This window comes from Monomorium pharaonis, chromosome 11 (assembly GCF_013373865.1).
Source record: "Monomorium pharaonis isolate MP-MQ-018 chromosome 11, ASM1337386v2, whole genome shotgun sequence".
Classification (NCBI taxonomy): Eukaryota; Metazoa; Arthropoda; class Insecta; order Hymenoptera; family Formicidae; genus Monomorium; species Monomorium pharaonis.
In genome coordinates this window covers 10624868-10647933 of record NC_050477.1, presented here as the reverse complement: position 1 = coordinate 10647933, position 23066 = coordinate 10624868, and the positions used below count along the sequence as shown (strand labels likewise).

At 34.9% G+C, this 23066-nt stretch overlaps 2 protein-coding genes across 6 annotated transcripts in view; one reads left to right on the top strand and one right to left on the bottom strand.

Moving 5' to 3' along the window:
• The window catches only part of LOC105837247 (protein crumbs), a 38622-nt gene extending 30130 nt beyond the window's left edge, over positions 1-8492 (bottom strand). For 2 of the 4 annotated variants that reach the window (XM_036293783.1, XM_036293784.1), the window contains exon 1: positions 7631-8491. In XM_036293783.1, coding sequence (XP_036149676.1) covers positions 7631-7655 — 25 coding nt within the window. In that variant the 5' untranslated portion in view covers positions 7656-8491. Of the gene's footprint in view, positions 1-7630 lie in introns of all 4 variants that reach the window. The other 2 variants (XM_012681837.3, XM_012681838.3) reach the window with 2 other exon arrangements.
• Positions 8493-10691: 2199 nt separating this feature from the next.
• LOC105837249 (serine/threonine-protein kinase GD17699) lies at positions 10692-21879 on the top strand. 2 transcript variants are annotated; one of them, XM_012681840.3, is made up of 6 exons: positions 10692-12818; positions 14101-15138; positions 15360-15537; positions 15671-15964; positions 16158-16400; positions 17281-21879. In XM_012681840.3, exons 2-6 carry the CDS (start codon positions 14102-14104, stop codon positions 18859-18861), a joined length of 3333 nt encoding a protein of 1110 aa, XP_012537294.1. In that variant the 5' UTR covers positions 10692-12818; position 14101; the 3' UTR covers positions 18862-21879. The 2 variants fall into 2 exon arrangements, with proteins under 2 accessions (XP_012537294.1, XP_012537295.1); XM_012681841.3 differs by having other exon boundaries at positions 10693-12818; positions 17284-21879.
• The last annotated feature ends 1187 nt before the right edge of the window (positions 21880-23066 follow it).

The window sequence follows — 23066 nt, the reverse complement described above, 5'->3', positions numbered from 1 at the left end:
TTTCTGAGTTCTTTAAACTACTCTCTTTCATCATTCTTTTCATCAATTTTTCAGTTATATTGTGTGAATGTGTGTGTTTGTGTGTAAAATATATTATTGTATAATTTATGAAAAATAAAAGATTAAATATTTGAATTTCATTGACAAAAATAACACACACATTGTATATATATATAATTTTTTAAATAAACTTATACTAACAATTTTTTTTAGATCCGAGAAAGCCTAAAAATGTCGGAAATTTGTACATTGTATCACAGCAATTATGTTACTCTCGAATGGGCATGTAAAACTCAAAAGGTTTGCACCACAAAGTCGTATATCAATAAATGTATTCATCGGCAATTGATTCTTTTACGTTCAACGCCGCGTTATATCTCGACTTTACGATTCATAAAAGCTGTATGACTGTGCTCCATTCGGTGCTCTTTGAAAGCGGAACGAAACTCGGTTTCTTTGCGAAATTTCGGGAGTCAATCGTTAATCAGATTATTTGGTAAAAGCAAGAGAAAAAGAGGATTCGTTTTCTACGTAATTGATGATATATTTTACTGTTAATTAAGTAATAAAAGATTATCATTACATACAATTTTATTTTACCATTTTGTACTTCATTTATCTACCGTAATACGATAATTAATCCTCAATTTCCTTGAAGGCAACATCGTCTGTTTGTTTAAAACAGAACTTCCGAAATTTAATATCAAGTTTCCCGCAACAGTTTCTGTATTGGCAAGGAGGGTGTTATTTTTCAAATTTCGCTCGATATTTCCGGCGCGTAAGTTTTCAGGAAAGACGTAAAGTGTATGCAAAAAAAAAACACGTTATTTCAGTTTAAAATTTTATCTGCACGTTTTTTTAGTTCTTTTTTAACGTTAAGACTCGGACGAGCGCTGTAAATGTCTGAAGTACCTATTTCTGGTATACTTCGTGATGGAAATATTCATCGGCTACGTATCAAAGTGCGAAAGAATTATCGCGCGTGGATTGCATTGGGCTTGCTGATGACTCAGCTGTGTTATGAGACATATTTGCGAGAGGGATATTTTTTTGATTACTGTGACTAAAACAAACTTATTCGACAATTTCAAACATTCCTGTATATATGTCGTACGGAACACTATTTTTTTGCAATTCAAGGAAAATCATGGAAATCAGCAAGTTCTCACATTAAAGTTAAAAATTTAAATTTAAAAAATCGGCAAAGTAAAATTATCAAGGCCAAGCTTTTCATCAAATCATTTATTAAAGATAATGAGACTAATTAACCGATCAGTACTTTTTGATAGTATGTTATCTCGGTGCAAAGTGCACTCATCCCGTTGCTCCATTCAAGAATTTAAGTATATGAAAATCGAGCTAAGGTCAAAAGAGGGTCTGCTAATTGTCAGAATTGGGCACTCAAGTGAGTCCTCGTGACCTGTGAAATATCTTTCTTTGTGAAAACACTGGACCCCGGGGGTTCTGGCGCCATTCTCGGGGGCCATGTGTGCCCCTTCTCACAACTTGTCTTCACAAGATCCCCATTCTTCATACATACTTTCCCAGTTAAAAGATAGTATTTCGCGGCAAGATCAAACGCTTCTTTTTATCCTCGTAAAGTAACATATTTTCCTGAAAAATTTATTTTAATAAAAAACCGTTTAGTTTTAAGGAAATTGTTGTTGACTTGTAATTCATTTTCTTAGATTAAAATACCTCGAGATAAAAACATTCGGGGTCTAGTTTTAGAATGTATTAATAATTAAGAATTGTTTTCCGGTGTAGAGTGTGAAATAATCGCGCGCTTTATTTAAATTCACCGACGAGCCGGAAGACGCAATCGGAATTTATTTTTCGCATTCGAATTTCGCGCGAGTGAACGGAGCGTAATATTACGCCACGGTGAGCCGGTCCTGTAATTTAACGCTGGGATCGTGCACACTCGTGCGGATGCAACTTTCGTTCGATTCGCTGCATTTTTCCACCGCGACATTCCGCGAGCCCGCTTTCGCGGTCAGTCGAATAGAAACAATCGCTTTTTTAATAGAGAATCTGAATGATTTAAATTTTTTGATGCTCGCACTGCATCGACGAATTAAAAGAAATACAAACATAGGGAAAAACATTTATCCAAATGGTCCGACAATTATTTCTTGACTTGTCTATTAATACCTAGACAATACAAAACATTTATAAGTATTAAGTATTTCTGTAAATTTTATAGTACACTGAGAAAAAAAAATTGTTAATTTGACTAAATTTTTCAACTCGGTTAAATTTCTTTAGTTAAAATATTTATTCATTTAGCTTAAATACATAAAATAGTTGAATTTTAAATCCAAATTTATTTATACATGAGAAAAAAAATAATTGTTAATTTGATTGAAACTTTTCAACTCAGTTAAAAACTTTGGAATAATATAAAATTATTTATTCATTTAGCTTAAATACATAAAATAGTTGAATTTTAAATCAAATCTTTATATATTTGACTGAAGTACATAAATATTGAAGTTTTTTTTTTCAGTTTCAGTGTAATAAAATATATTTTAAAAATGCATTCAAAAATATTTCTTATATATATTTATGCACATATAAACATAAATATTTATCATAAATAAATGTTTGTTTAAATTTTTTGACATTTTCCGGGCATAAGAATATATGTATAAAATATTTCATTCTTTCTTACAAATATTTTAAATACATTTTATAAATATTTTTTTACATTGTCTAGGTAAAATAAATTCATATCGCTGAAGAAGAAATCTATACGCTGGATTATAAAAAAAACTATTACTATTTGTAAAAAAATTGCAGTAGTGAGACAAAAACGCTCTACATCGAATGTTTTATCGTATCAATTGTATCAGTTCCTTTATCGGACGTGAACGATACAAACTCGTGTAAAAGCTTTTCAAAGCTCTCTCTCTCTCTCTCTCTCTCTCTCGCTCTCTCTCTCTCGTATTCGCAAGGTCTCTTAAAAATGTGAAATGCAATAAAAAAACACATAGTGACAAGTACGTCCGCGGCAGAAACGAGTTTAATACTCTCGAAATATTTCGCGCCCACAGCGAATTATCCGCGAAATTATTTGCGATGCCGCGTCGTCGCGTCGAGTGCTGGCATGCTCGATATAAATTGACAGGCGACACGTGGAACAATTGCGTCACATACGCATACACGCCTCCGCTCTCGGTGCGAGATGACGTTCTGTTAAATGCTTTTTCAGAGAGGAAACGGCGTCTGTTCGTGAAACTATCGACCTCTTCTGCCGTGGCTATCGATATCGTGTCGCGTACAACAAAAGCCTGGAAGCTTCATCTACGATTAATAATGAGCGTTCGATGCCCTCTTTCAAAAGTTTGCTATTCAGTATCTTATAAAGTTTCAAATTACTTCAAATATCATTTAAAGCCGAAGACTTCTCGAAAGTATCGAACATCTTGAAAAGCTTGTAGAATCTTTCCTTATAAGTATTAAGGTATTTGTAAATCATTGAAAATCTTTGATAATAAAATTATTATCTACATTTGCATATAAAACAGAATTAAATGCAAATGTAGTAACAAAATCTTATGAAAACGGTATATAAATATATATAAAGAATTGGCTGCCCTTTCATAATTAATTATATACTTTTTAGAATTTTAAAAGATTTCCAAATATCGTACATATATATATTTTATTTTTCCTATTCTTTAAGGGACGATAAGATATATGATTAATCTCTATGATAAATTAATTCTTAAAATAATGGAAAATAATAATAACTATATTTAAAAACTATATATACCTACACTGAGAAAAAAATTGTTAATTAGATTAAATTTTTCAACTTGATTGAATTTTTTCAATACAAGTATTTATATATTTTAGTCAAATATATAAATATTTAAAGTTTAATTACTTTACGTACTGAAATTAAATGCGTAAATACTTGAAATAAAGTAACGTAATCAAGTTAAAAAATTTAGTTCAACATTTTTTTCTTAGTATAGAAAGAATATATTATTTTATTTTTTCAATAAAAATAATCTGTATTCATAAGGCTGTAACTAAGAGCTCATTTTAATCAAATTTAATTTGAATGAGATTTCCTAGAACATATTTTAAATCGGGATAGATATGCATCAATATTGTAATGCAAATATGCTGTTGTAAACCATTGTCGCTTTCAATTAAATCAATTTATCTCAAGCAATTCATGGATATCAACCGCAGACTCCGCAGTCTGTTTCCTCGCTCCAACTGAGTCTATCTCTCAACATTGTTCGAAAAATTCGGATGACTCACTTTTAGGGATGATACTTTTTACACAAGTGGCCGCTTATCTAAACGCAGCACGTCAGCTTTCGTATTTCCATACGAAAATAGTGCTTTGACTATATACTACATGGCATACGATTGCGAGGTGCACAGAAATTCCTGGACCACGATAAACCGTTTGTCGCCCCGGTCTAAAACATCTTTCACGGAGCGGACAAAGGACATTTTCCCCGAGTCCGACAGTCCTTGGAAAGTTGGGCGACGTCTACGACAAGAAGCCGAAGAACATAAAGATTCACTCGTACAAGGTGCATTATAAAAAATATATTTCTTTTTTGTAAATAATTAAGAAAGAATTGTATATAATTTTTCTCAAAATTTAAGAAAACTTAATAAATTTGTAAGATAAAATTAATTTTAAATGAACATGTATAATTCTTCCAGATATACAAGATAGATGTAAAAAATTTTTAAAGCTAGCAAAAAAATTATTTTTAATGCAATAAAATTCTTTATTTTAAAAAACAGTTGACAATTGATCTTTGCTGTATCGTTCGTAATTTAGCGGAGTATTCATCTTCCGATAATTGTTGTTTGAGAACGACGATTTCATGGGTCATCGTAGTGACTCTCTCGGGTCGGTCACTGATCCACGCCGGGGATCCCGAAGAGGTAAAAGTTTATACCGTTACGAAAGAGCGCCTCCTCCTCATGCGCGGTCAATGCGCGCTTTTACGTGACCGGAAAGGTGCTCATAAAGCGGAAGCTCAACTCACAGGGAGATAACCAGCTTGTGAATTATTTCATGAGCCACTTTTATTCTTCCCTCTCTCCCTTCCTAAGACGAAAAAAAAACATCTCATTTGCAATTGCGTGCCTTCAGAAAAATTTTATTTATTATACAAAAAGGACATTCTTCTTTTCTTTTGCTCCTAATTCGTAAATGGAAATTCTAATTCAAGGAAAAACCGTCCTATTGTCGACAGCACGAACAAACTCATCAGGTGTTCCGACCGTGGAAATCTAGTATACCTAGGTATTTCTTACAGAACTGCATTCCTGTTAAAATGCGGAACTCTATAGGATTCCATGGAAATCCTTAGAAAAAATTTATACTTCTCTTAAAAAATTATATAAATTAAGAGAAAATCCTTAATATATATTTGTAAGAAAACTGTAGTCAAGTTTACATCATATTAAATTAAATTAAACACACGAAGAAATAATTATTTTAACATTAAACCGTAAACATTTAATTTGTAGATTAAATGTTTCTGAAATAATAAAATAAAATCTAACGCATAAAAGAAGAGGAGAAAATCCAGATAAACATGAGGATGTCCGCTTTCCCACTTGATAATAATGTCATTAAGATTCTTGTCGCTACGATTACATCTTTTTTTTTTTTCTAAAGATCAGATAACATAATTGTTCATAGATTTAATTATTTTGTTTCCCTAGTTTAGCTGAAACCCTAATCGTTGTGATTTTGTAAATTCTTGTCCTTATAACTCGCACGTGCAGATACAATCCAAAATATTTTTAATAATAAAACTTTAAAACAGTTCATCAATAAGAAGATGTCGAATATATTGAGGAGTTGAATAATGATTGTTGTCAAACGTATCATGCTTATTGCATAGTTATATACAAAATGGAATTAAACCGTTATCTTAAAAAACGAAGAATATCGAATAGCGAAACGATTTCCTGACTTAAGCCACTTTTGCTTTCGACTGTTGAATCGCTCTACTTTCGGCGAATGTATTTACGAGGTCCGTTGCACCAAGCGATATCGATTAATACGGCGGCATCGCACGTAATCGGAATTTTTCATTGTCACGTATACGATACAACGGAAGAGAACGTCCAACCGGTTTATCACGCTCGTTAGAAAATTCCATTATTCACGCAACGTTATAATTTCCTCATTTGGCGCTGCTATAATTCCCCTGTCACACGGATGCAAATTATTTCCTTTCTAGATGCCTCAAATAATGAGTAATTAAACAACAATGCTCGAAAAATTCAATTAGAGAATGTTTTAACATTATCATAGGAAATTAAATGAATTTCAAACAATTGGAATCGAAAAAACGTACCATTAAATTAATTGCAATGAAATTCAAAGTTCACATATAATAATTCGCATGTGATAATTTTGTTAAAATTAACGTTTACTCAAGATATTGAGTAAATCGAAATCGAATCATAAGGCGACGAGGGACGAGTGTCCCGCGTTCTGGTATTGAACTCACCTGCGGGAGATTTCAATAGATTCAACATGCTCGGTCTCGTTATCCCATCGCGTGCTCACACAGAGAACGCTGGGGAGCCAAAAGCAATACGGTACAACATATATCTAAATCTAGACGAGCAAATTCGACAAAACGACAAAATTGCTCGCCGATAATCCGCGGGATCCTAGAGATGCAGACGCCCACAAGAGTCACACGAAATACGTCTATCACGTGGATTAAATTTTAACGTTTTCTATCGGTTACATCTCTGTATCTTCACATCTATTCCCTCTTAACTTTTTTAAGCTTCTTCCAATTCTTTTCAATTTCTTTCTACGTAATCTTCTTTCTCCGTAATCTCCATTGTGTCTCGGTTTTTATTTTTATCCTTGAAAAAACACTTATCTTTCAAATCTATCGTTTTCAGGATGGTATCTTTGGCATCGACATTTTTCTCCAATTATTATCGCATTGCAAATGCGATAAGCTGTCTGTAATGTAACGACCGCCAGAAGTCTCTTTGTTGACTGCAAAAAAAAAAATGAAATGCCAGCCTCTCCGCTGGAGCGTAACGAGGTGTTCTCTTCGTAGCAGTACCTGAGGTAGACGGTTGGGTAGATACACGGAATTGTATTGTGAGGGTGAATTTGTCCACCTGTCATTGTCCCTCGTCCCCGAATCTACACAAATTATCTGACAAAACGATCGCACAGCCCTTCATTCTGACATTTTCGTTTTATTATTCAAAGGCTCGTAAAAAGGAATTTTACGTGCGGCTTTGAACTTAATTATTTTCAAGAAAATTCCCTAAAACCGAAATAACATATATCGATCTTGATCCACTGCAGATCTCGATCTTCCGTTCAGGAGTCAGTTTAGATCATTGCATCCTTATTGAGAATGCATCTCAACTCGGTGGATCGTTCAATCCTTTATTAATTACATTCTCTCGATCAAAGATCAAATTTTAAGGGATTTCAAGCGCGCGGATCGAGACAATTTCGCGTTTCTCTCCGCTATGGTTTCGCGTGTCTGAAGACGACGCCGTCCGGGGGCCCGCGACGCTCGCACGGAGCGATGGCGACCGCAACCGCGATCCGCGTCAGGAGAAGGAGGAGGAGGAGGGAGACCTGACTCACCTGCCACGACGTGTCGCGCCCGCATTTTCCGAGTCCTTTCTTTCGGCTCCTTCTTCCCGTCGTCGTCTCGCCCGCCACCCTCTCACGCACTCAACATCCTGCCTCCACGTCGCCCCCTGCCCCTCCGACTTTTCCCCGCACTTTTCCTTCCGCACACCGTGAAAAGAAAAGAAAAAAAAAAAAGGGGGCAAGCTTCCCGCTCTCCGCGTGCGTCCGTTCTCCTCTTTCTGCGGTCTCCACTCCGGTTTCACCTTCGCTCATCCGCGCGCGCACCAGCTTCGACCGACGACGACGAACGCCCGCCGACCGAACGAGACTGACTGACTGCAGGCCGATGCCGCGTCGGCGACGGAGAACACCGCCACCTCGCCAGGCTCGACCTGCGTCGACCCCTCTCCCTCTCTCCGGCACCGGAGCCATGGCCGGCCGCGTGAGTTACCTGGTGACCACGGTTACCTGCCTTTCCGTTTGCCTGCGCGCCAGGTACGAACAGAACGGCGAATGGTGGCGAAAAAGCGCGATCCTTCTAGCTGAGGATTAGCGGTCATTATTTTGTTTCGATTTCAATTACCGATACCCGTGAACGCGAGAAAAAGATTCTTCTCGAACACAACTTTCTTTACTCGCGAACAAACTCTAAATGAGAATCTTAAAGCCCGCGTATATATTTAATACTTGTAAACTTGTCGAATTTATATTAGCAGTAATCCTGTAAGGTTTTTGTTGGGGCGCTATAACAGCATTTTTATATTACTGAAACGTGCAAATTCGATTTGCAAATTCATCGTTTCTTTACGCAAAGATAATAGATATATCTAAAATTGATTTAATGTAGGATAGAAGAATATTTCAGAAATAGAAACATTTAAAACAGTAAAAACATGTAATTAAAAACAATAAAATCAATAAAAATTTTTGAAAATTTATTTCTGTAATTATGAATCAAATTAATTATCGAACAAAAAATATACGTTTTATTTTAATTAAAATATTGACCATAATATCATAAGTTTAGTTGAATTTTTCAATATTTGTTATAATTAAAAATTAATTATTTTTATCCGTTACGTTTTATTAATATTTTCGAATTTTTGATATTGTTAAACAATGCTTGAATTATTAGAATAATATAGTTATAAAGTTTTGACTGGTTCTTTAACGAAAATTTGCAAGGACTCAAATATAAAAATGTCAATAAATATAAAATACAAAAAAATTATGAAAGACAAAATATATATAAATATGTATAATATGAAAATTTTTCAGACAGTTTTATTAAATTTTTTAAAAGACTTTTTCTAAAAAGTCTTAAACAGGTTTCTTGTTTTGAAAGTTAAAGAAAAACGATCATTGAGGGAATGCTAAAGCTGTCCTGTTTTATCGATTATTTTGCTTATTTTTAATACACTAATCTTTTAATTGTATTACAGAATTAAAAATTCTTTTCCACAATTGAAATACAAACGGTAACATAACGCGCACGTAAGAATTTTATATAAAGAATAAAAAAAAATTTTAATTTGTAAATTATAATTAAAACTTCTTTAGTAGTCAACAAACTGGCCAATTTATTATTATTTAAATAGCAACGTTTATTCAAATTTTCAGGAAACGTCGTAAGCCTGTGAAATTCGTTTCCTGAAGCCGTTTCCTGAAAATTTGAATTTTTCGGATTTTGCACTTGATAAGGACCTGAACTAAGGTCGAAACGTTGTGTTATTTGAATAATAATAAATTGGCCAGTTCGTTGACTACTAAAGAAGTTTTAATTATTTTTAATCTTGACTGGTGACTATAAGGACTACATTATTATTTTGTAAATTATATTAAATTTTTTTTCGTTTTTTTGTATAAAATTCTTACGTGCGCATTATGTTACCGTCTGTATTTTAATTGTGGAAAATAATTTTTAATTCTGTAAATACAATTAAAAGATTAGTGAATTAAAAATAATCAAAATAATCGGCAAAACAGCGTTAGAATCTCCTTAAGAATATCGAAAGCAAAAAAGAAATAATATAAAAATTTTGTATTTATCAGTCAATTTTTAAAATGGACTTAATGCGACATCTTACTGTTATCTATTGAAACAATAAATTCTTATTCGATGAGTTTTATCGACTAGTATTTGTTAATTTATTTATTGAATTTATAATATGGAGGTAATATTCATATAACATATGGTTGTTTCATCAAAATCTGATACGAAATACCATATTGTATAACTGAAATTCAAGTTAATAGAAGGGATTATCAAGTAATATTGAAAAATTCGATTTGACAATATATAATATAATATTATATTGCATGTATTAAAAAGATTTTCTTTTACTGTATAAAGATATATATATATATATAAATATTGAATTACATGAGAATTACTATAATTCTTTAACTCGGTTAAAATTATTTCGAGTTAAATGTTGGTTTATATGAACTTTCGTAATTAATTATAAAAGATCTGTATTCTGCAAGAACTGTATTACATGATAATAATTTTTATAATACGTTAAGAAGAATATTGCCAATAAGAGTTAACACTAGATATTCGTATGCAAAAATTGTATCTTTGATGATATTAAACGCGTTGCAACGCGAACGCAATTGAAAATATATCCCAAATAGCACAGAATATTATCATAAATATTTATAAATATTTTACAAATTTATTTTCAAAAAATATTTTTTAAAGATTATATAATTATTTATCATAAATTATTTAGAAATGATACAAAAATTATTATCAACAATACATAGAATATATTTTTAAAATGTACTAGAAATTATTTATGGTACAATATATGAACTTGAAATATTTTTATATTCTTTGATAATAATAGTATAAATATTTATTTTAAATATTTTCATAAATATTTATTATATTTTTTTCTATACCCGACAAACTCGGACATAAAAATATGTACCAAATATTTATCATAAATATTTTTCCTTTCTATAAATATTTTGTGTTATCTGGGATATACACCAAGTACGCAAACGTTTCGTTTCACATTTCGAGTCTTCTTTAGTGCAAAGCATAAAAACGCAAGGTTGTTGGTAGTCGCAAGTTACATCATCTTCATTTGTAAGAACAAATGTCAAACATGTAAAGGCTCTAACTCATGGTCAATCAGGAAACGGCGGTCATTGAAATAAAAAGACGGAAAGAAAAGATAAACTGTCCGTTATAATTATATGTGTGAAGATATGACTTTGTTAGTTCAAACAGAAATGATGATATCATGTATGTATTTGTAACAGTAACCATCGTTCGTCTTGCAACAATGTATGTACATGTCGGTGTCTGAGGGACTTGCTTATATGTTTGCGATTACAATCACGTAGGAATATTTGTGAAATTTTCATAGCATGTCTTTCTTCAAAGTTTTACTTCTGGATAAAATGTAGCCTTTTTTCTTTGTCCCACGAGAATAGACATAATTTATTGAATTTAGCCGATAAACTTTAGACTCCACTTCTGTCATCAAACACATTTTATTTTTTTATCTTTCTTTTATTTCCTTTTATTTGTACCTTTTTCAGTAACTCCTGCAAATTAATATTTCAGACTCTTGTTCGGTTATTGACGTTTCAGACGCTCTGCATCCACTAGAAAAATACTTGTATGTAAAGTTCAATTCCAAATTGCTTAGTAAATTTCCAGATTGAGTTCACTTTTTCATGTATATCCCATATATGTTATAATTTCTGTGTAACTCATGAGCTAATGTATAAGCTAAAAATGACACTTTTTTTGTTACACATTTCATACAATATCTTTCTCTATTTTCTATTCGTGTAATTAACAATCGTTTGTCATTTAAAACATGATCTTTCAGGTGTTTCATGCTTCCTTTAATTTGTAATTTTGCTTTAAAACTATAATCTTTCACGAATGATATCTTTAAAGCTGATATCTTATAAAATGTGTATTAAAATTTTTTTGCCTGTTTCAATGTAGTAAAGTCCTTTAATTTTACATATGTTTTTTTTCATCCTACTTACGAATAAATTTTAATTTATTATTTGGCAACTTAAATGTAGCGCTTCCTTCTGTGTACTCTATACAAATGCAATAACGTATATAAGAACACGTACGTATTGACTGACAACAATCAAATACTGGAAAGGTTAACAAGTCTCACAATAAATGTGCTTAATGTTTAGAAACATTCGCTCGTCTGTGTTTCGTCAGAGACGGTTACATAATTCGGGTAGATTTCCCTACATTCATTATTTGAATTAAACTTTGTACGTTTTTCAGTATCAATATTATTCATTACTTGCATTATTATTAAAATTATTTGTCACTCTCATAGTTTGTTTTTTATATTAACTGTTCGTATAATGTGCACGTACGAGTATTAATTTTTCTCTATATATTTTAATCTTTTCAACCATACTTCCAAAGCAAATAATAATATCGATAAATATCAATTAAAATATTAAAACTATATTTTATCTTATTTTAAAAAGAATTGTTTTGAATGTCAAGAACATTTGGGGGTTAATTCTGTATTTCTAAAGAAGTGAAAATGTGAAAAGTGAACAACAGTGATTGGTATATATTGTTAATTTTAAAAGTATACATCAATCAGTGGTGACAATGGTCCTCACTTTTCGTATTTTCACTTTCTTCAGAAATACAGACTCAACCTCCTGTACATATATTATAAAATAAAAAGAAAGTCGTACCGAAAATATTGCTCTCGCACGGCTCCTAATTTAGCCTGGAAGAGAACCATAAAATCGTAAATATTACCTTATTCCCCTTATGGGATTCACAAATCTAGCTATGTAGTGCAACGTCCACATTTTATGGAGATGGAGACGCTCCAAATTAAAGCTAAATCCCGGCCGGTCTCCGGCTTCTCTTTCTCTCCTGTTCCTCTCCTTTACGAGATGCCATGGGCCTTTAATCTCTGCAGTGAAGTTTACAAAATTTAATATTACATTCGCGCATGCGCGAGAAAGAGCGGCACCGCTCTCTAGCGCGCAACGTCGGCTCTCCTGCCTGCCCTGTGGCTGCTCGCTCGCTCGAGTCGCCGTCTGTGAAAATGTCAGCTCGCTGGTGGTGATTCACGCCAGCTCGCCTCGGTCCGTCTCGCGCGCCTATCAAACAACCCGCACGACCCGTGCCGTCACACCACGAGATCGACCACGTTCTGCTCGGGCTGCGTACGAGCAGGTGAGTGACAGTGTGCCGCGGGTGAGATGCACGCGTGACGCGCGTGCATCTCTTCGCCACGGAAGGATCCGCACCGGATCGCCGCCGACGAACCCGTTAAACAGCGGGGCGCGCGCGAGCGCGAGCAGGTTAAGTGTACCCGCGCCCTAATCGGCAACCTATCCCCGTCCACACCTCGCTCGCACCAGATATCGCTCCCAGAGTTTGCGACTCCGGAGGCGCAGATTAGCGTCTGACGTGCCGCTCATGGCAGCTGGTAGCGGTTTCACGACCCCCGTGAATCCCCGTTCCCGCTGCACCTGTCAAGTGCAACTTTCTAAAGCGTGACTCATGCTCATTGCCGATGAGGGGATAAAAAACCGCTGGAATGCCGTTCCGCGGAACTGTCTAATTTATCAGCAGCGAGCGCCCGCGATAATCTCTAGGTGACTGTGTGTGCGTGTATGTGTGTTGCGATGTCGGCCGGACAACCGATAAGAGCCTGGCCTGGTTTATTACTTAATTGCACTATGATGCAGCAGTGTATTAAGAGCCAGATCTTTTTCTTTAATTGCCAATATAAGATACAACCTTTGGGAACTAGCCCATATGATTTATAGGAAATCAGACGATTTATCGTATTTAATGTTATACAAAGATACTTAAAACTAGATGTAAAGCATGGAACAAAAGTAATGCCCTATGTTAAAGAGCCAGATCTTAATGAAAGATAATTAATTAATGAACGATAATGTATCCTATGTATTTCTTTTGAATATGTTACTCTAGGCGTTGACAATTAAATTTTTATTTAATTTTAATCTTTGGCTAATAATTGATTAATTTTACATATAAATGTATTAAATTATGTTGAAAATAAATTATATTAAAAAATATTCAATTGTAATCACACACTTAACAGATCAGTATCATTTGCAATATTTTACTGATAAATTTATGTTCTTACTTTGAATGTATTGTTATCTGGTAACTACTTTTTTTCTTTCTGTTAATTACATACAAGGTATTAATTACATTAGAAGCATGTCAACACACATATTGACATATATACATATATACATGTGCGTATATATGTTGAAAGATATTAGAAGGTAGTTATTCTAATTAAATAGTCTATTTTCTCTCTCTCTCTCTCTCTCCCTGATGTAGCTTAACTATAAACTTACTTTTTATCTTTCTAATTCTAAGAGTTAGAAAAAAATAGAAAAATAAGTTGAGTAAGAGTGACTGTACCTGGAACTGTAGTTTATATGTTTCACTGATAAGAGTGATGCTTTTCTAGGATGATGGAGGAACCACTGAGTCGAGGTGCCTCGCCATGCGGCAGTGGGAGTGGCGAGCTCAATTCGACCACCAGTCGAACCATAGTCAGTCTAAACGAGAGAATACTGGACATCACGTCGCGGCATACGTTAAATGCCCTCAGAACACCACCGACGAAGAAGGCCAAGAGAGTTCGATTCTTCCGTAACGGGGATAAGTATTACACGGGTGTGGTGATGGCGGTGACGCCTGAGAGATATCGCAGCTTTGACAGCCTCGCGACCGACCTGACTCGCGCCCTGGTGTCGAACGTTACCCTCCCGAACGGCGTGCGGACTATATACACCATGGACGGACGCAAGGTACAGAGCGTTAGCGATCTGGAGGACGGCAAGTGCTACGTGGTGTCAGGTCAGGGCGAAATCTTCAAGAAGGTCGAGTATTCGGCGTCCAAGGTCCGTCGCGGAAGCTCGCTGTCTGGGCTGCCGCAGTCTCCGGCGGCGAGCAGCGGTGGCGGTGGTACCGGCAGGCAAACCAGTCCGATTCCACTGTGCGTAAAGGCGCGCATAGTGACGTTGATCCGCCATGGTACCAAGCCCCGCAAGGTGATGCGATTGCTGTTGAGTAAGCGCAACGCACCAAGCCTCGAGCACGCGATGGAGGCGATCACGGAGGCAGTGAAGCTCGACACCGGGGCGGTCAGGAAGGTGTACACGCTGTCGGGCCAGCAGGTGACCATGCTCGAGCAGTTCTTCGAGAACGACGACATTTTTGTGGCTTATGGCCCAGAGAAATCCGTGCAGGAGGATTTCGAGCTGGACTTCGAGGAGAGTAAATGCGTGCAGAGCTTCCGCCGATGTCCGTGGAGCTCCAAGCGGCAGAGCGGTCCAATGCCGCGGATGCCGAGGAAGTCCGGGAAGAAGACGCTTACCACGCCGCAAGTCAGGACTCCCAGTCCGTCGTCACTGATACTGCCGCAGCCTCTTAGACTGCATTACACTGTAGGGCATATAATTGGAGATGGAAACTTTGCTGTCGTTAGACATTGCACCCACAAGTAAGTTTCAAAGAATGTTAAAATTTTAAATAAAGAAATCTTATAAAAATTAACAAGTATTAATTACAGCTTTGAAGACAAGGAAATATTTTCACATTTAATGAAGTTTTATATAAAAGAAACATAATTATAGCATAAAATGTTACGCGATATTATAATTTATCTTTTAACTTGAATATCTGATCTAAAATTTCTGATACAAAACATTTATAATATTTTAGAGCTAGCGGCGCTGAATACGCTATGAAAATCGTAGATAAACACAAGTGTCAAGGAAAGGAAACAATGTTAGCAAGTGAGGTAGCAATACTGAGACAAGTTTGTCATCCTAATATAATTAGCTTGATCGCGGAACAAGATACTGCCGATCAACTATTTTTAGTCATGGAACTCGTCAAGGTGCGTCTTTGAAATTGAGAACGACTTAAAAATAAATCAATTAAAAATAAATTAATAAAAAAATTTTAATTTAATTTGTACTGTATTACAAGTAAAAATATGTAGCAACCAAAACGATCTGCTTGTTTTTTAGGGTGGAGATTTATTCGATGCAATCGCAGTTGCGACGAAATTTTCCGAAGCAGAGGCGAGCGTGATGATTAGTCACTTGACTTCCGCTTTGGCTTACTTACATTCACATCATATCGTGCACCGCGATGTCAAGCCGGAAAATCTTTTGGTTGAGATGGATGGCAGTCATGTTAGGTGCTTGAAATTAGGTGACTTCGGACTCGCACAAGTGGTGCGAGAACCCTTGTACACAGTTTGTGGTACACCCACCTATGTGGCACCGGAAATCCTCGCTGAAACGGGTTACGGTTTAAAGGTATATTTCTGTCTGTTACAATAAATTTAACAATTAAGTGTGACATAAATATTTTTAAAGGCAAAAATATACATAAATTTTTGATGGTTAATTTGTAAAGAATGAAAAAAATATTTAATATAAAATAGATTTGCCTTATAAAAAATATTGATGTCTGTAATCTCTCATGTATACATAAAAATAATTCTTTTAGATTGATGTATGGGCGGCTGGAGTGATTCTGTATATTCTCCTATGTGGTTTTCCACCATTCGTATCGGTAGATAACGAACAGGAAGAACTGTTTGAGCGTATCCTGAGCGGTCAATATGAATTTACATCGCCATATTGGGATACGATATCGGATTCTGCGAAGCAACTCATCTCGAACATGCTGCAGGCACAACCGGAGCTTCGCTTCAGTGCGGAGGATGTACTAGATCACCCGTGGCTCGCGGTAATTATAATTGATACATGGAATTATTATTGTACCTCACAAATTAGAGAAATCACCGCAATGTCGTACCCGCATGGCTTAAAACCCTCACTATTATTCTTACATCGAAGAGACGAGATTAATATCAGGTTCTCGGCTACGACACGTTCGCTATCGCATTTATTATTTTGGGCACGATTCCTTCAACTCTCACCAGCTAGTCACGCCACGTTACACGGGAAGAGAGTTCAGCGCTTTATAAGTGTGACACTTTCAACAATAAGTTTTATCAAAGAAATCTCAAATTTTGAATTTATTTATTTTCATTATTACTTAATTTCTAAAAAATTTTTATAGATATTTATGCCGGCATAATTATGAAAATAATAAAATAAATAATAATTATATAGTCTGTAGATATTCAACACATCTTTTTTCCTGGAACACTGTAAGTACGAAATGTATTGGTAATTATGAAAGTGGTAAGTAACAAATCCTAAAAAAAAGAATTTGCATATTTTGTGTTGCATTTTAACCTCCATTTTACTCCAAATTATTGGCATTTCATATTTATAGTTCCTGGAAAGAAAGCAGTAATGAATATATATAGATTATAAAATTTATTTTATAATTTTTTAAACAAAATATCTCATATAAGTATTCGTAATCATTTCTGTGATTATTCTATAATCATTTGAGCAATAATAATTCATTATGATTCTTTATATCATGCGCTGTACAAAATTTTCATGTTATGAATGTGGTGCGATTGGATATCCACCTGCTTCCTTCACGCTTTGTCGGCTTTATTTCAAACACAAAACTAAGAAAGCTTTCGTAGTGGTTTGCTGTATCTGTAGCAGTGCTTTTTCTTTTCTTTTGCCCCGCCTCTGTATATCAGCAGAGCTTTCTAGGAGGCGAGCAGACCGCACCAACAACAACAGCCACCGACGCATCGGCGGAGCAATACTGGAATCAGCAGCGTAAGCCGATAAGATTGGCCACCTTCGAGTTCGACTTCAAGAAGCAGCGCAGTCAACGACAAGACGACGACACCAAGATAAGAACTGAGTGGAAGAATGTTCATGACACATCGGGGTTTATTAATCCCCAGAGAAAATCGGATGAGCAGAATCACGATGAAATCGATTTTACTAACGGCAATAGCAACGAAGACGACGTGTTTCTTAGCTCCGACTGTTTGAAGGACATCAATAATCTAAGCCGATCGATGCACGATTTAATAGATAATTTGAACGATAACAGAACACCGCGACGTCGTCTTGAATCTCAAAGCGCTACTTCGTCACTCAATAGCATTCCAGAGAATTTGAATACGTGCAATTACCGCAGCAATTCACCGATTCGTTGTGATGATATCGTTGAGAAGACAGTCACGTTTAGAAATCATCGAGGCGATCAGAAAAATGGAAACTCAGTGGAAGAAGCAAGGTATCACCACTCGAACCATTTTGAGACGCCGAAGTCGGTGAAGAAATGCACAAATCGGCAAAATAAATGCCAAAAGAATTTGTACGCGAAGATAAATTGTGATAACAGATTCGATAGCGATGACTTCCGCAATAGCAACGCGACTGCGTCTACGTCGAGTGACAGCCTGACCGGCGACAGTTCGACTGGCAATGACATCGAGATTTCTGACAGTTTTGTAAACATTCAATTCGCGCGATTGGCATGCGGACAAAAATCGAGCTCGACGCAAAGTATGGAATCGACTGATAGCTTCGAGAATGTGAGTTTTCGATACACAAATCAGAACAATTATCTTGGCGATTATCATTCCTCACCGATTTCTTCGAAGCTCGTGAACAATCAGACTCAGAATACGTCTGGCACGAGGATATTGCAGAGTCGAATAGCTGTGCTGAATACATTAAGATCACCTAAATTGGACATTAAACAACCTGATAAAAAAAACTGCAACAGTCCATTCAGTAGGGTTCAAGAAATGGACAAATGCGTCAAGAACGAGCCGGTGAAGCTGCGGCATGAAAGATATGTTAATAAAAAGAACCAAATAGATTCCAGAAGTGTCAAGAGCAAAAGATATAGCTGCTTTTCTCCACAAACGAAAAGATTGTCTGAGGAAGTCGGTGGGAGTGGTGGCAATAAAGGGACGCCACGAAAGTTCAGTTCGACGGATGAATTACGCGACGAGGTGAGGCAGAAGCCAGCAGCGCGGGCGAACCGATTCAGTTTGTATTATACACCGCAGCCGTTAAGGAAGACATACGAGAGCGAAGCGAAGACCGGAAGGATTACATACAAGTCTACAGGTCGCATTCAAAGATCTGAGATGAGTAAAGGAAAGGATGGAGAAGAGATAGAAAGAGATACACACACACCCAAGAACCGGAGATCGGTAATCGACGCCTCGACGATCGCTAGCAGGAGCAAATCCAACAGACAAAATGTTCATGTGAAACCAAGCGGTATATTGAATACCACCAGGACGAAGTGATAACGAGTAAAGAAGAGTGAAAATGGTTTCCGAAGGGTGTGTGAACATTGATTGATTTGCGTTACATGAAATCCAAAGTCATGCGTTAAGAAAAGTTACGTGTCGCTTTATATTCTGTTAAATTGAAATCACTGAGGAATAGGTAGAATAATACTAAATGTTTTACGATGGAAAAGAAACGATCTCATTCTTAGATTTTGAACTTTCAGATTTACTTTAACGGTACCAACGAAAAGAATAGTAGTTACAATAATCTATAACTTTTTTCCTAAAGTTTTCAGTTTATTAGTTGCAACAAAAAGACAATATTAAATACAAAACGATAGGATTAAAGAATTATGACATTGTTAAGGCATTTTATCGATAAAATAGCATTGGAAAACGATTGTAAGATATTAAAAAGTACAGTTACAATATTTTTCATTGACGCCATCCAGAAAAACTCATGTAGAGATTAGATCCAACACAGAGTAATGTGAAACAATATAAAACTTTCTTTTAACTTACGTATATTTCCGTACAATTTTTAATTGTTGAAGAATAGCCGAGAGAGACCAAAGACGGATACATAAACGCAAAGTGCAAAAGATTTTTAAGAATAAAACTGAATTGAACATTATATCTACGAAAATTACATTTACCAGTATTAACTTTTAGAGTTAATCTGGAGGACTTGCTAGCTGTTAAAATCCCGGTTGCAAATCGTCCTTTTAGTTAAAGTAAAAGTAATATATAATTAATCTCGCGCGATAGTGCTAATCGATAATGATGATGTGATCAGTCTTTAATCGTCTGAGATTAAAGGGTGACTATGTCAAGAGCACCAAGATATAGTGAATCAATAGTGTATGGTGATGGAGATTGAAGTGGACGAGTTTGAAATTAAGAACAAAACATGCCAAATGCATTTAAGTAGGATATTTTATATCGAATGTCTATGCGTAAGTCTAGCTGTAGGTAACACGTAAAGAACAGAGTATTCAATCAATTCTTTCAGTTCCATGATGCGAAAGAGGCTTCAATAACATTCGGGTTGGCGCGAAAATTAATCTCTTGACATTTTTAGCTTATTTATATTGATATTTACATGTCTCGTAACTTTAAACGTAAAACTTTGTCTCAAGCCAAATTGCGACTTTAAGGTGAAAATTACACCGAATAGTTTCTTAAAGAGTGCAATGTAGGATCGAAAGGATTAAAATAGAGAATATTAAATAGGAACATTAAGCTTTTCGAGCGATTAGTGATTAGCAATTGGTAATGCAAGAATTTTTGCAACGAAAGACAAAGGGCGACGAATTGGGCGATTTTGGAATGCTGAATAAGTGTAGTGCACATTGAACTTACTCAAGAAAAGGCGAGAAGATAATTATTTTTGTAAAGGCGCCGCGTCGTACTAGCAATAAGATGAGACACTAGGAAATTGACAAAACGAGTGCGCTGCAGAAAAAGAAAGAGATAATTATTAGTGCAATTATTTTTGTAGGTGTTGATAAGGTAAAGGCAAGATATTGATAAGGTCGTTTTTATCAAAATAAAGAAATTGTTCTTTTACAAATTTATATTATAACTGATTTTATCAAACTATTAAAGAATTTTGTGTTTGGAAAAGAACAAAAACAATGTTTACAATGAGTCGATTTAAAAAAAGTGCATGCTCAATTATTTATTCAGAATTTAAATACGGAAATTTAAATTCGGAAATTTGGAAATTTAAAAAACGAAAGAATAAGTTTTACGAAATATATCGAGACTCAATCAAATCTTGACTCAACTTTATCAATTGTAAAACTTGTCAGAATCACAACATCGCACTCTTGTCGCTCGATCGTTGCTAAATCTGTGGTCTCACTTTTACTGCAGCGATTCCTGACGATTTTTGTACCGCACTCGTGTGATGTTGACAAGTCTTGTACATAATTGTAATGACGTGTGTGTAAGGCTTGATTTACTCGTGAAATCGTAAAAGTACTGTCGTTACTGTGATTCGTTCGCTCGTCATTCATTTATTCGTGTTTCCCAGTGCGGGATTCCGACTTTAGAATTTGTTAATAAACGGTAATTATTTTTTTGTTTCTCGTTCTTGTTTTGTTGTATTGTTCTTAATATCGTAATAAGCATACCGATCTGCGCGCAATTTATGGTAGTTCGTAGGTTTTAAACGTGATTTACGCCAAAAATTAAGATGCACATTGTGACTTTAGCTATTTATATTATATATTATTATATTATTATATATTATATTATATTATATACACACACACACACCCACACATATATATATAGATATAAATATTCATATGAAAACAAGTCTCATCGATATCATATAACTTCACTCTCTAAATTTAGCTACATAGCACCTGTTTTGTTTGCGATTTACAAAAATAAAATTAAAAGAAAAATGCAGTACTTTACGCCAATGTCTTGCGGTGTTAATTTCATATTTCTTTTCCAAGATGCGCATTGTACAAATATAATAAATAAAACATTTTAACAATTCTTGAAATTATTCATAAAATATGTTCCGCTAAGTTTCGATTGATGACAATTAATCGGAGAAAATGGCAATATATATTACAATTCATAAAATTTAATATTTATAGTGTTAATATTTATTTATTACGCATTGAAAATGTTATTTGTCATCATTTCTAATTAAATGCTTGAATTATTTGAGATTTTGATTTGCCGTGTTTTTTCAGATACATTTACGCGAATTTTACACATATCTTACACTTTTTCCCCTATACAAAACAAATCGCATTTCTGATGCAATTGATTACATCGGTATTTGCGATGTTTAATGGCACTACAAGTTTCTATTTGTTATTTTAATTCGAAATTATTAAGCAACACACATCATTATCATAAATGCACTACTTGCAACTATTTAATGTACTGCCATGAAATTATATTTAAAAATATAATTACGAAATTTCACGGCTATCTCGAATCTCTATTTCATTCCTTTCGTCATCCCTTTATCTAAAAAAATTATAAATAAAAGCAATAATGAAATATTGAAATTGTTATTTCCTATTTTATTTATTTAGGGTAAAAAGAATGATTAATTCACTTTTCGATTTGTTCATCGTACATACAATAAGAAATAAATTTTAATTAATTTATGTTAATAATATGTTAGAGAATTAAAATTGAAACTATGTACTTGGATTATTATAATCGATGTACTAATCAAAGTACACAGCTATAACTTTTTTTTCTTAACAATATAATTAACAGTAACTTGACATTTTATTTGCATCTATTTGCCTTTTTGTTAATAGTAACAATAAATATAGAAATATAAATCACATTAATTTGTTGTGTATGACAGGTGATAACACGTTTGAAATTACATTTGTATCAAAATCCAGAGCAATACGTTAATACATAGTACTAAATACTATTATGATCGATGCGGATTAATTATTAAAATAATGTGATAATATTTTATCCCTCTTTATTACGTTCCAATTTTCAACAGTTCGATATGTTTTTGCAGACGCGAACGACTTGTTCTTTGTTTATTTTGAATACAGCAATGATTTTCCGGCCTTTCTCTTCCTCTCTCTCCCCTCTCTCTCCTTCTCACTTCTTCCTCTTCCATTTGTTTCATCCTTTTCACATCGCGACTCGCGCGACACATGATTGCGCTGTCTCCTCGCTCGGTGTTTTTCGCGCCGAAAATTTATTCTGCGACCATTCGACAACTCGAACATCTAATTGGAGCCATGTCTCCAATTACGCGGAGTGCTAATTAACCCGTGCAGTCGCGAATTCCTCGACATAATACGGTCGTGTGTGCATACGTGTGTGTGTGTGTGTGCGCCACTCCGATTGAAAATAATTCCATCTCTCAATTTCCTCGTTTTCGCATTATACACATCTACACTCTTAATTGTCGATCAATTACATTGTCTGACACGGATAAAAATGCCATTTTCTGCACTTTTGAGTCCAATTTTCTGATAAAATGTGATAGAGCACTCTCACTTAATTGTAGATTCGTTTCCAGCGACAAAAAATCTATTAGAATCATGCAGAGTGGAATTCGTGGTCTAAAAAAACGTTTGTTAGTGCTATTAACGATTAAATTGTTAGCATCAACAGCGTCGCGCAGATTCCTATAGATCAATCGATGTGCAATATGTTATCGTAAATATCTGATGATTGATGATCGGCGGTTGATATTTTTCTCGGAA